Below are 14,330 nucleotides of genomic sequence, written 5' to 3'. Positions count from 1 at the left end.
CTCAAGACCCTCGCGAGGGGCCAAGCCTCGCGAGGCGGACGACACGACGCAGCCTCAGGCGAAGCCTCATCAGGCTGCCTCGCGAGGAGGCAGAGACATCAAGGCGGGGTACCTCGCGAGGTGCCCATGACATAAGCCATGACGACTCAGGACACCAGGCGGGTGCCAGCGCGCGCAGCGTCCTTCTTTCCTCTTTGGTGCAAAGGGGGAAAGCGCAGCCGCGGAGTACTGAGGCATCAGGCAAAGGTTGCCACTTCGGTGCAACGAGACCAGGACCAAGAGGACTACGAGATGGAGGTCGCCATGGAGCCCAGCGCAGCGTCATCACCAGAGCCTTTGGCAGGCGAAGACTGCTTTTATCAGGATAAGTGTACTCGTTGTCCCCCTTTAAATTAGCCCGCCATTGTTGGATCCCTTCCCGCTCGATATTTGGGAAGAGGACCAGGGCCTCTATAAATAGGACTAGCCACCCACGTAGCAAGGGGTTGGTTCATCTGGTTCGCAAGTAGAGAGAGAGCAAGAAAGAGAGAGAGAGAGAGGAGGATGAACTCCTCATAGCAGTTCATCACCCTAGCCAAGAACAGAGCCTCGCGAGGCTGTTCTTCCTTGTATCATCCATCATCACCAGCCCCAGGAGGCAATCCACAAACCACACGCTGGAGTAGGGTATTACACCACATCGGTGGCCCGAACCAGTATAAATCTTGTGTCTCTTGCGCAGTTATTTTAGTAGTTTAGTTCCTTGCGAGACGGTGAGGTTGAAGGTGTAATCTCCGCGCGCACCCCAGTGTTCGAACCTTAAGGGTCTGCCGGTACCCGAAATCCGACAATATCTTTGCATGCAAGGAAGTGCCTCCTTATTACGCACAAAAAAATGAATACCCCCTGCTAGCTGGGACCCACCATTGTGGGAGGCTGACTTGTGGGCCTACTAAGTTGACGGGAACGAAGGGCTTTGTCAACTTAGTCAATATGAACGATTCTAGCTCCAGCGACCGTACGATGTCCATCCAACGGTCGTAGTGCTTCTTCAACCTCTAGTCTTCTTGCTCCAGCCGCCCAAAGCAGCGCCGGTCGTGTCGCATGCTCCTGCCTCCCGTGGCCGGCTGTGCTGCCACGGAGGCCTCACCGCCCCTACTATTCCCACGCTAACCAGGCCCTGCGGTGACGGCAGCCTCACACCACAGCCGAACTAGTGAACCCTCGTACTCCTCTCCACGCGGGCTTCCACTGCCGCGTCTTCCCCGGCTCCGCGTCGTCCCCTTCCTAGGCCTCGCCGTCGTCCACCGCCGTGGTGCTCTCCGCGTGGCGTGGTCAATATGGTCAAGGAACAACTTCCATCGGAAGAGTACTGTACGTGGAGAGGCTGATAGCTGGGTCCATGCCCACAGCCCGGTTTTTTTGTGATTTGCCAAGTAAGTCGCTTTGTCAGGCCTGTTGGGCTGCAAATCTTTCAAGATGAGGAGTGCTTTCATTCGGTTGGCCAGGAAAATGGCCTATCAGTAATGAGAAATGGGTTGTACATTTTTAAAACACATCAAACCGGCAATTAGTTTCAAATATCTTTTTTTCATTTCGAGATTTTAAATTACATTAATTTTTTGCGTGGACAATTTGTTGGATTTTATATTGATATACATTTATTTTTAAAATCAGTTTGAATGTGAGTCGACATTTCGAGATTAAAAACAATTCGGACCGCACCGAAATATGCAAAATTTCGTATAATTTTTTAACAGTGGCCACAATATGGGTTGTAATGCTAACAAAAAGAATATGGGCTCGAAAAAAACCTTAAGAATTAGCAAATGGGCTGTAAATTATTAGAAATAATGGCAGATGGGTTGTATGCTATTTTCCACAGATTTGAGGCTTTCCAAAAAAAGGTTGACGCACAAGCAGTGACTGTTGGATGTCCATTGAACGGCCGTCGTGCTTCTTCAATCTCTACTCTTCCTGCTCCAGCCGCTCAAACGAGCGTCGGCGGGACTGCTTGCTCCCTCCTCCCCGCGGATGGCTGTGCTGCCGTGCAGGCCTCACCGCCCCACCGTACTCCCATCGCTGGCCTAGCCATCCCTCTACTCACCCACACCTGCTGTTATTCTCCGGTCAAGGCAGACGAACCAGTAAACCCTCATACAGTCGTACTCCCCTCCGCGTGGGAAACAGCTGCCGAGTGTTCCCTACCTCTGTGTCGTTCCCTTCCTAGGACTCGCGTCGTCCACCACCCTGGTGCTCTCGGCGCGGCATGGTCAACGTGGTCAACGGCCGACATGCATCTAAAGTGGACTGTACGTGGAGAGGCCGACAGCTAGATCCACGGCCGCACGCAAGGAAATGCCTCCTTATTACGCGCAACATAATGATTCCTCCACCTGACATCAGGGACCCACCGAAAGGGCCTCTGTATTTCACGAAAAAAATGTTACCGCCGATAACAGCTCGGACCCACCAGCTATATCTTCGCACGCAAGGAAGTGCCTCCTTATTACGCACAAAAAAATGAATACTCCCCCTGTTAGCTGGGACCTAGTATAGTGGCAGGCTGACTTGTGGGCCTACTAATTTGACGGGGACGGAGGGCTTTGTCAACTTAGTCAATATGCACGATCCTAGCTCTAGTGACCATACGATGTCCATCCAACGGCCGTAGTGCTTCTTCAACCTCTAGTCTTCTTGCTCCAGCCGCCCAAACCAGCGCCGGTCGTGCCTTGTGCTCCTGCCTCTCGTGGTCGGCTGTGATGCGGCGGAGGCCTCACCGCCCCCTACTACTCCCACCACGGGCTAGGCCATCCCTCTACTCACCCACACACCCTGTTATTCTGCGGCGACGGCAGCCTCACACCGCAGCGAACCAGTGAACCCTCGTACTCCTCTACGCGTGGGCATCCACTGTCGCGTCTTCCCCGGCTCCACGTCGTCCCCTTCCTAGGCCTCGCCATCGTCCACCGCCCTGGTGCTCTCGGCGCGGCGTGGTCAACATGGTCAAGGAACGGCTTCCATCGGACATGGACTGTACGTGGAGAGGCTGACAGCTGGGTCCACGGCCGCAGCAAGGAAGTGCCTCCTTATTACGTGCAAAATAATTATTCCTCCACCTGACAGCGGGGACCCACCGGATGGGTCACCGTATTTCGCGAAAAAACATTTGCCCCTGACTGCTGGGACCCACCAGCTACATCTTTGCACGCAAGGAAGTGCGTCCGGGCAAAAAAACGATTCGCCCCCTGACTGCTGGGACCCACCAGCTATATCTTTGCAGGCAAGGAAGTGCCTGCCAGTCGGGACCCACCTGGTCGAAGTGTACGTAGCGTTGTCATTCTGGTCGCGAACGTGTACATACATATATACTGGTGGATGTAGAGGCGTGCATGTGTCGTAGTAGAGGCGCGTATGTGTCATAGTAGAGGCGCGCAAGTAGCATGTACACGTACGTACAGCGGCCAGGGTGCAAGAAAGAAAATACGGCCACGTATGTGTACATACGGGCAGGGTCTCGAACGCCTACTCGCGCATACGTACGGCCAGGGCTCGTGCACATGGCAGGGTCAGAGCGGAGAAACAGCGTCGTTGTCGTGTTCATGGGGAGGCAACGGAATGCGTCGTGTTCATCGGGAGGCAACGGAATGCGTTGTGTTCATCGGGAGGCAACGGAACGCGTGGGAGCCAACCGACTGGGTCAGAGCGGAATGCATGGTCGTGTTCATCGGGAGGGCTTGGACGGAACAGGAGATGGAAACGAGGCATGGCGTACCGCACAACAGAGAAAACGGACCTCCTACGTTCGGAACGGGGTCCTGTTGATCGGGAGGGGTCTGGCGTATCGCAAAATGGAGGAAACGGACCTCCTACGGTCGAAACAGGGGTCATGTTGATCGGGAGGGGTGTGGCGTACCGCAAAACGGATGAAACAGACCTCCTACGGTCGAAACGGGGGTCCTGTTGATCGGGAGGGGTGTGGCATACCACAAAACGGAGGAAACGGACTTGTGTTGGAGCGCTACGGTCGAAACGGGGTCCTGTTCATCGGGAGGGGTGTGGCGTACCGCAAAACGGGACTCCACGGGATACTGTTCATCTCCATCGTCGACCTCCTCCAGCCTCCACAGGCTACCGTCGACCTCCTCCAGCCTCCACAGACTCCTGTTCATCCAGCCTCCACCACGCGCTACTCCACCAGCTACTGTTCAACCACCCCTCCACGGGCACCCCTCCACCGTCTACTGTTCATCCAGCCCTCCACACCACGGGGTCCTTTCAACCACCCCTCCACGGGCACCCCTCCACTGTCTACTGTTCATCCAGCCCTCCACCACACCACGGGGTCCTGTTCATCCAGAGGCAACGCCACCGCTCACTGTTCATCCATACCCCCCGCAACGCTCACTGTTCATCCTAGAGGCAGCATCGATCGGCTTCAGTTAGCAGCAGTAGCAAAGGAATCGCTCGATCAGGTTCAATTAAAAGCCATTGATCGATCGCTCGGGTTCAGTAATGCGTAGCCTGCAGTGCAATCGCTCGGGTTCAGTTAGAGCCCAACGCCTCGCTCGGGTTCAGTTAGAGCCAACGCCTCGCACACATGCGCATACGTGTACGAGAGAAACGCGCATCGCTCGGCCCCCGACCTTCCACCGTAACCGGGAACTCCCCGAAATTTTCCTCGCCCTCTCTTCTACCACGGTTTTTTCTGTCATGGACGGCCCAAAGAATGTCATGCAGCTTCGTCTCCGGCCCGCCCAGGACGAAAAGCCCATTTTCTGTCATGATTTTTTGTCACAGAAGTAGGAGCCCACCACATCTATGATGATACCGGGTTTTTTCACAATTATCGTCATAGAAGTGTCATATGTATGACAGGAAAAAAATTCGTTTGGCCCAAAATGTCATGGATGTGTCTTTTTTTGTAGTGTTGGATCGTTTTTCCCTATGGGGAGGTGAGTCGACCTCTTCTTCATCACTCGGGTCATCACTCTCCTCGTCCTCCTCTTCATCAGAGTGCCACTCGCCGCTCTCGCCTCCCCCTCCGGATCCTGCTCCTGCTCCCCGTTGGGCATCGAGTACATCTCAATAAGGGCCTGAAAGACAACAAGCGAAGCAGAAATCAGTCAGTTGACAACAAGCAGTTACATGACAAATCAAGAGAACACTCGGCAGTTCAGAGTTGGACCTTGTCTGGTTGGCGCGAGTTGTCGAATGGAGGGACTCTCCTAGACCCCCTGGGGTTATCGTTGTTGCCAGTGATACCTCTCATCCACTTCTCCACCGTGTCCTCGTCGACCTCTTCTGGGTGGATCCGAGTGGAATCATCAATGCCCGAATACATCCACATCGGATGGTCTCGAGCTTGAAGCGGCTGAATACGTCATTTAAGGAAGACCTCCAGCAGATCCATGCCAGTCACGCCGTCACAGACGAGTTGGACCACCCGCTCGACCAACACCTTCACCTGTGCCTTCTCCTTCGGGATCATTTTCAAGGCGGAGGGCTTTTCGACCCGAACCATAGAGAAGGGTGGAAGTCCGGTCGATTGACCTGGAGTCGGCTGGTCTTTGCAATAGAACCAGGTCGACTGCCATCCTCGGACTGACTCGGGAAGGATCATGGCTGGGAAAGTGCTTTTACCTCTCATTTGAATCCCAAGACCCCCGCACATCTGGATCACGTGCGTCCTCTCATCACTCGGGTTGGCCTTCTTGACCAACTGGGAACGACACGTGAAAATATGCTTGAAAAGGCCCCAGTGTGGCCTACAACCTAAGAAGTTCTCGCACATGGACACGTAGGCAGTGAGGTACACGATGGTGTTGGGAGAAAAGTGGTGGAGTTGTGCTCCAAAGAAGTTCAAGAAGCCTCGGAAAAAAGGATGGGGAGGCAAAGAAAATCCGCGGTCAACATGGGTGGCGAGGAGAACGCACTCACCCTCCCATGGATGCAGTTCGGTCTCACCCTCCGAGAGCAGCGCCGATTCGTGGGGAATCAGCCCCCCCCCCCCCTCGACCAGATCGTCGATGACGTACTAACGAATCGTCGACCGAATCCAGTCGCCCCGGATCCAGCCGCGCGGCAGGCCGAACCTCGACGAAGATCCGCCCCGGCTGGACTTCTTCCCCTTCGCCTTCGTCGTAGCCTTCTTCACGCGCTCCAAAGCCACCGTCTTCTCCTTCCCCATTGCAGCGGGTGAAGCTTGAATAGAGTAGCGGCGCCGGGAGCGGAGGTGGATGTGGCGGAGAAAGCGGGGGAGAAAGAAGAAGAATGGGAACGCACTGCACAAAAAACCCCAATCCGGCACCTTATATGAGGTCGTTTCCGAGTGGCTGGACTGTGGGTCCGGACAATCCTATCAAATCCCTCAACAGTCGCGCGCGAGATACGTGGCGAAAAAGGTGGCGTAGTGATCGAGGCAGCCCTGCCTAATCCCGTCCGATTACTGCGGCCTCCTCCACCCCGCGCGCTTCCCCAAAATTCGAATCCCATAATATCCGCGAGCAGCAGAGCAACCTATCAGACGGAAGATTTTCCCATATCGGTACTCAAAGCATCATAGTAAAAGTTCACTCGACAGAACCAAGAACGGATCAAGGCGACTGAAAAAGAAGTTGAAGTCATCATGATTGCTCATTTGATCCCAATAAGACGCTCCCGAAGCGCGAAAATTGAATCGGAGGTGTTCTCAACTCCTTCTCCACTCAAACCCTGAACCATTCGGGGGCTAATGATGAAGCTATGTACCTAGGGTAGGGTCATAGGCCTGACCTAGACACCCTCCCCTAGGACACCATCTTAAAACCAGAAGCATTCAAGGGATAGCATCATCCACTCGGCTACAAGGCATTCCACTCGGAAGATTCAAAGTCACTCGACCACAACAATTATCACTCGACAGACAAAAGACCTAAAGTCACTCTGCACGACAACGGTCAGATGTTTACTTCGTAGACTTAATAGGCATTTATGTCACTTAATTGCTAGTGTTACCAATAATGCCCCCCTCTTGATGTACCTTAAACCCCTTGTAACATGGGCTGACTGGGGTCCTGGCGCACTCTATATAAGCCACCCCCTCCACTGGCACAAGGGTTCGCACCCCATGTAAACACGCATTCAAATCCAATTGACCGCCTTTGGGCACCGAGACGTAGGGATGCTACTTCCTCCGCGAAGGGCCTGAACTCGTAAAACTCGTGTGTACAACTTCGCCATAGCTAGGATCTTGCCTCCTCATACCTACCCCCCCCCCCCCCCCCCCATTCTACTGTCAGTCTTAGACCCACGACACCAACCTACTGTTGGGAGCCAATTATTCAGAGTAGCAAGTGTAAAGGAGAAAAGGTACATTAAATAATTTGTTATCCCTCTCATGGTAAGACAAAAAATAGCAAGAGAAAGCCCGCATTAGCACCAGACTCTAGAAGGGTGGCGAGCATGGACACCATCGCACTCTAGCTCGACCTCAGCAAGAAAGAGCATGCAACAGCCCTAGACTTCAGCGCCTCGATCGACACCACGACAGCTCTGCAGTGTCCCGCATGGCGTCAAGCTGAACTTTTGAATGTCAGTTGGAAGTGCAGACTTCTCTATGTCGGTATTGCAAAAAGATCTACACAAGTTGAGGTATGAAAAGCAAGAAGTTTGCAAAAAAGAAACAAAAAGAAAGAGATGCATCAGCCGAGCATATCAGGCTAAAGCTACGCGATTGCAAGAAAAGAAGGCACGACGGCGAGGCTTCTCGGCAGATCGAGGGACGGCAAACTTGTAGCATCTCCCCACACATGGATTTGGACTGCAGTGAAACGTTGTTGTTTCCTTTTCTGAACCTGAAGATGTAGTAGAAGAGCAACAGAAACAACGTGATATCTCTATCGACCTTGTGGTGTGGAGGAGGGGTGCAGGGAGACGCTGGCAGCAGTGAGGCATCACCTTGGTAGGCTTCGACGGCCGGCGCGGGCAACCTAGTAAATCAATCTAGAACTCCAGAGTTAGACGACCTGAAACAAGCTGACAAACTGTACATGTTTCTAACCCAATAGAACTCTAAACCTTCTGAAGAAAAATCATGGTTTGAACAAGATTGTACGATAACATTCAGCCCTAGAACATTTACTCAAAAGCAAACACAAATTTAAATGCTCTCCTGTGGCTTCTAACCCAATAGAACTCTCAACCTTTTGAAGAAATGCAATGGGTAGGGCGCGGGTGACAACACAGATGGGTAAAGGGTGCGACCTGCAACTCGAGGAGACCATGTCCTGCAGCTGGTTAGCACATCACCTGCTAGTGTTTTTGAACGGTGTCACCATGGTACAGCTGAACTTCAGACATAAAAATTAGGAGCTCCTTCTGCAGATTTGGGAGCACTATTTGCTGTCGATCGGAATCAATTAGATAGAGAATTAGCACCTAGTGAGAGACAAACATCAGCAAGTTGGGCATGGACACAAAGCAGAGGCATCACATAGAACAATAACACAGGCGAGAGAGTAGTTACAGTGGCACCGGAAGGATAGGAAGCAACACAGGCGAGAGAGTAGTTGCACTACCAGCTAGCTACAGAATATTTTCATGGAAAAACCAGTACACGCCCCATTACGAGAGAACAAGGAGATGTAGAACACTACAAGAATTTCACGAAAGAATAAAAAACCAGAGGACCACATCACACGTACTTGAAACTGATGGAACTAGTATTCTTGTTCGTGGAGGCATTTCAGTAAAGACAAGATATGCACCCATATAGATAATTGGACAAAGTTACTTAGCTAGTCATGGTCATTGTCGACCACGACAATACTCAACTTTCTCAATGTACACATAAACGTCAAATTGAAAATAATAGGATTGCTGGAGTGAGTTGAAAAAAAAAATACTAAATTTACTCAATGTATACTAAACAAAACACATACATATTCATCTGGGTGATGCACATGACAAAATTGAATTGCTAGAGCAAATTGAACTGGCCGTAAGGTGGAGGAGGAGGCACAGAGGTAGGTCTCACCTCTGCTGTCAAGCGAGCGGACAAGGAGGGACTGCACGCATGGACGAGGTGGACTGCGCGATGGATCCCAGCTGGAGTGATGCGTGGTTGCGGTGATGGCAGGGTAGGCAGCGATGTTGGGAGGCGGGAGGTGTTGCGTCGAGTACACGCGGCCGACAGCGTGCTTGGGCTCGCCGGGACGTGGATGCGGGATGCCGGATCCCACCCAGCGGCGTAGGATCTTGGGGGTGGTGGAGGCATGGATCCTATTGGGGGTCGGCGGCGGCGCATCCGCGGGAGGAGATCGCCAGTGGGGCAATGATAGGAGGACGGCGTGCGGCCGCTGGAGAAGACCGGGGGTAGGGCCACGGGAGGAGGAAGGCGCGTGGCCGCAGCAAAAGGGCGGATGCAGGGCCACGGGATCAGGCCGGCGGCGGTTCCGTGGAAGGCAGGCGGCGGCGGTTTCGCGGGAGGAGGCCGGTGGACGGCGGCGGCGCTGCAGGACGAGGACGGTGGAATCGTGGGAGGTTAGAGAAGGTCGTGGCCGGGTTATTAGGTCGTTCGGCAACGTGCCAATGGGTTGGTCTAGTGTTGGTCTTGACCTCAGAAACATCTGGTCGGGCCTATATAGGGCTGGAGTTATCATATATATATATATATATATATATATATATATATATATATATATATATATATATATATATATATATACATACATAAACACTATTCTGATCACGAGATCAGAATAATATTCTGATCACAACATGAACTTCCCGAGAAACGCGTTTGTCAGGACCCCGACTCGATGTCACATCGATCTAGCCGGTAACACATCATATCACTTTGCGGCCTCACGCACGGCATCCCCACGGGTGTCGTCTTACCTTTTCCCGGGACCGTTTGCGCCTTTTGGCTCACGTATATGATAGTGTCGCTAGCATCCATATGAAAAGGAGCCCGGGCTGACATGACTAGTCGTAAACCCAAAGTGGCACAGACTTACAGGGACAGGCATCCATGACCCAGCTTCGAACGTGTCGGTCATCAGCAAGTGGGTCCGGGCTGTAGCACTGGGCTAGCAGGACTCCGGCAAACCGGGCTGTAGCGGGCTAACAGGACTCCGGTACTCAAAGCGTGACATTTCCCCGAAGGGACAGACACAGGAACGAAGAAGGACACATGCCGGCCAGCCTAAGTGTTCCAGAGCAGTAGCAAGCTACCATGGCTCAGCGGTAACACTAGGAGACATTTCCCGGTAAGAGAGGCTACTAAAGATAAACAACTAGATAGTCAGATCCCACACATAGCACTACACATTACACGTACGCATAACATGCAAGTATGTGCTGTACAACATGGCATCACAGCATAACTCAACAATTATATAGATAAAGGCTCAGAAGAGCCTTCATAGCATTTATTGCAAACAGGGGTCACAAGACCCGTCATACAGAGCATACAAGCAACAAGCGGAAGCATTACATGTCTGGGTACAGACATCTATAAATGAAAAAGGCTGGAAGCCTGACTATCTACAACATCCGATCAAGATCGTAGCTGAGGTACTAGCTACTAGTCGAAGTCCACGAGAACACTAGTAAGACCGAAGTCTCCGCTGCAATAACATAAATAAAGCAACATGAGTACAAAGGTACTCAGCAAGACTTACATCAGATCCTATCATACATGCATTTGTATCAAGAGGTAATGTGGGGTTTAGTTGCAGCAAGCCAGCTTTGACTCTGTGGCTATCCTGTTCTACGACTACCAGAAACTCTGGAGGTGAGACAACGTACACGAGTCCACTAATCACCACACAATACACCACTATGGATTCATTCCCGTCTCCCTACGAGAAGGCCATCCATAGCACTCACACTTGTCTTGAGCATTTTATAGTATCCACTTCAAGTTGTCTATGTACCATGTAAGCATCCAAGAAGTCCATAACCGCGGACCCGGCTATTCGAATAGATCATGTTAACCCTGCAGGGGTGTACTTCTTCACACACGCTCTCGCCACTTACCGCCATGTACACGTCATGTATCTCGGCAACCTTCAAGCGGAAGCCTGGCGAGGGTGTCGGCCACGACCTGACTAACCACACAAGACTCTAGTCCAGGTTTATCGCCTATTCGGGTTCCATCCGCAAGGAGATCCGGCCGGGGTGTCGCTTACGGCCCCAAACGATGTGTACAGGGTTCCCGAGCCCACCAACCGGGTGCCACTCGGTACACCGGGCCACGTGTGCCTAGTCTGTCCCAAGCCCACCCTGCCGGGTGCCACTTGGTAGAAAAATAGCACTACCTACAAACACCAGAAACTAGTTGCGACTCCTGGACAGAGATCAAGTTGGTTAATAAGTCGAGAGGGCTTGGAGCGCCCGGAGCCCAATGTGTGGTAGTATCGAGTCATTGGACAACATACACAGAACTCAGGGCTTAAGGACGGTTCCAGTGAGACAACCCACCATGTACTCCTACATGGCCTCTCACCGCTACCTTTACCAAATCGTGTTCACACACTTCACTCTCAGCATCAGAACATATCGTGACACTCCAATTCATTCCCAATGAACCAGACCTGACACACTCTAAGCAATAGCAGGCATAGCATGGTAGGAACACATCAGTGGCTTCAATCAACTCCTACACATGCTAGTGGGTTTCAACTATTTACTGTGGCAATGACAGGTCATGCAGAGGAATGGGTTCAACTACCGCAGCACAAAGTAGCAGATGAATCGTTGTTGTCCTAATGCAATAACTGAGAGCAGGAGCGAGAGAGTAGGGTTTTATCGAAATGAACAAGGGGGGTTGCTTGCCTGGTAAATCAACAAGGGAGGCACTGCTTCACAGACAGGTACTCTGGAACGTCTCCGGAGCAGGACCTATCGAGAAGGAACGGTGCCGGCAATCAATACACAATCATATGCAACAATATGATGCATGAACATGGCATGTAGATGTGATGCTGCTGAGCTAATGCAACTAGTGTTCAATTGGTTTGAAGTCCATTTGAACCAAAGGTTCAAATGCATTTCTAAATTAGGTCTCTTATATATGCCATAATGTGTTTTCTCATATTCAGCATGTATAGGTTGGTTTGTCATGCATGAAACTAGTACAGATGGAAAGATTGCATTTTTCTGATAATTTTTCATATATAAATTATTTCAATCTGAGCTACGGTTGAATTTCTATGAATTTTTGAAGATTAAATCATTTTCTGGATTTTCTGAATTATTTTAATTCCAGAAAATGTATAATTGCGTCAGCATGACGTCATCATTGCATCAGCGGTCAACGCGGCTGTCCAGGTCAAACCTGACGTGTGGGACCCACACGTCAGTGACACTGGGGTTAACAGGGTTAATTAAAAGGTTAGGGGGGGGGTCGGGCCCACTGGTCAGCGTCAGGGGGGGGGGGTTAGTTAACGGTGATTAGCACTAAGCTAATCACCTGACGGGCCGGCCCCACCTGGCAGGGCTCAGGCGACGGGGGCTCGTCGCCGGCGACCTCTGGACGCGGCGGAGTCCGCGCCACAGGCCACGGGGACGGCGTCTGAGAGCACCGGGGCGTAGCCCGGGCTCTCGCGCATCTGGTAGGGTAGGTGGAAGCAGCGGGGGAGGCCGGAGCTCGCCGGAGCGAAGCTCGGGGCGGCGGCCGGAGTTCGGGCGCGAGCGGGATCGGGCTGCGGGGCACGGGGAGGCCACCTGAGGGGCTCGGCGGCACCCTCGTGGCACCAGGAGCGCGAAGGGAGGCTTGGTTTGGGCGGAGGCGGGCCGAGACGGCGACGGCGACAAGGACGGCGGCGGGAGGCTTCGGCCGTGGTGGGAAGCGGCGCTACGGCACGGGAACGGGAGGGAGAAGAGAGGGGAACGGTGGAGGAGCTCACCGCGGATCCAGCGAGCGCGAGGACGAGGTCGGGGATGCCCGGAAGCTCCCGAATCGACGGCGAGTACCCACGGCGGCCGGAGGCGAGGATGGCGACGGCGATGGCTCCACGGGATGCCCCGTCTTGCTTGGCTCGACGAGGAGGTAGAGGGGGTCGCGGCGGAGCTCGGGGGCTCTACGGAGGGGCGAGGGGACGGCGGGGAGCGCGTCGGTGACGAGCTGCGGCGGCGGCAGTGCTTCGGGTGAGAGGGAGAGAGAGCAGGGGGAGAGGAGGAGGGCGAGGGAGAGTGAGAGCGGTGCGGGGCAGCTGCGTGGCGACGTTCCGGACGTCCAGGCGTCGAGGGGGAGGACAGGCAGGCAGGTGCCGTGGCGGCACGGCGGTGCGCACGCGCCGGCCACACGCCTCTGGCCTCCTGGCGGGAGGTGGAGGACGACTGGCGCTAGCCAGTCGGCTGGGCCGGCCAGCTGGGCCGCACAGGGGGGGAGGCCCAGGTAAGCCCCTCCTTCTTTATTTCTGTTTTTCTAATTTTTCTGACATTTGTTTTGATTTAATAAATATATTAAATCATTTAATTTTATTATGCCAATTTTTGCAGGAGCTGGATATATTATTCCAGAGCTCTTTTATAATTGGCATAATTTTTGGACCATATTTCATAAATATAGAAATATATTTCCAATGCAAATATTTATCGAATTAATCCAAATGGCCAAAATAAATGTCCATGAGCTCCTAAAAATATTGTTTTGATTTTTATCTCTGTCCAATATTTTCAGAGGGCAACATGAGCATTTTCTTGGACCCTTTTGGAGAAATTTTTATTTGGGTCATTTTCAAAAAAAATGATTCTGAGGGTTCCACCAATCCTCATTTCAAATTTAAAATGAAATTTAAATATGATGCACAAATGGCTAGCTAGCCTAGGTCATACCAGACTAGGGATGTGACAACTCGCCCCCACTTGACAGAATCTCGTCCCGAGATTCAGGGGTCGACGGAAAGAAAGCGGGGTACTCCAGTCGAAGACGATCTTCTCGCTCCCAAGTAGCCTCTCTCTCGGAATGATGAGACCACTGAACTTTGAGAAACTTGATGTTCTGACGTTGAGTGACACGCTCTGCTTGATCAAGAATGCGAACCGGGTACTCTCGGTATGTGAGGTTATCTTGGAGATCAAGCGTTTCGTGGTCCACTCCGCGGATAGGATCCGAGAAGCAACGCCTGAGTTGAGAGACGTGGAAGACATCATGAACTCGAGAAAGATGTGGGGGTAGTTCCAATTGGTAGGCAACCTCTCCTCGTTTAGCGAGAATGCGAAAAGGACCAATGTAACGAGGAGCCAACTTGCCCTTGATACCGAAACGATGGGTACCCTTTAAAGGAGTAACCCGAAGGTAAGCTTGGTCGCCAATTTCATAAGTCATATCCTTATGATGACGATCGTACTGACTTTTCTGA

General features: G+C 52.4%; 1 protein-coding gene across 7 annotated transcripts; it reads right to left on the bottom strand.

The window, feature by feature from the left end:
• Positions 1-7,310: 7,310 nt before the first annotated feature.
• LOC123189372 (uncharacterized) lies at positions 7,311-9,565 on the bottom strand. 7 transcript variants are annotated; one of them, XR_006495716.1, is made up of 3 exons: positions 8,996-9,565; positions 8,224-8,361; positions 7,311-7,962 (listed from the first exon to the last, which is right to left on the bottom strand). XR_006495716.1 is itself a non-coding variant. In XM_044601771.1 (3 exons), the coding sequence occupies exons 1-3, from the start codon at positions 9,263-9,265 to the stop codon at positions 7,686-7,688; spliced, it is 444 nt and encodes a 147-aa protein (XP_044457706.1). In that variant the 5' UTR covers positions 9,266-9,565; the 3' UTR covers positions 7,311-7,685. The 7 variants fall into 7 exon arrangements, 1 of the variants encoding a protein (XP_044457706.1); XR_006495717.1 differs by having other exon boundaries at positions 8,224-8,304; XM_044601771.1 differs by lacking the exon at positions 8,224-8,361 and having other exon boundaries at positions 7,311-7,814; positions 7,918-7,962.
• Between the last annotated feature and the right edge of the window lie 4,765 nt (positions 9,566-14,330).

Source organism: Triticum aestivum, chromosome 2A (genome assembly GCF_018294505.1).
Source record: "Triticum aestivum cultivar Chinese Spring chromosome 2A, IWGSC CS RefSeq v2.1, whole genome shotgun sequence".
NCBI classification, from domain to species: domain Eukaryota; kingdom Viridiplantae; phylum Streptophyta; class Magnoliopsida; order Poales; family Poaceae; genus Triticum; species Triticum aestivum.
This window is presented reverse-complemented; position numbering and strand designations above follow the sequence as displayed.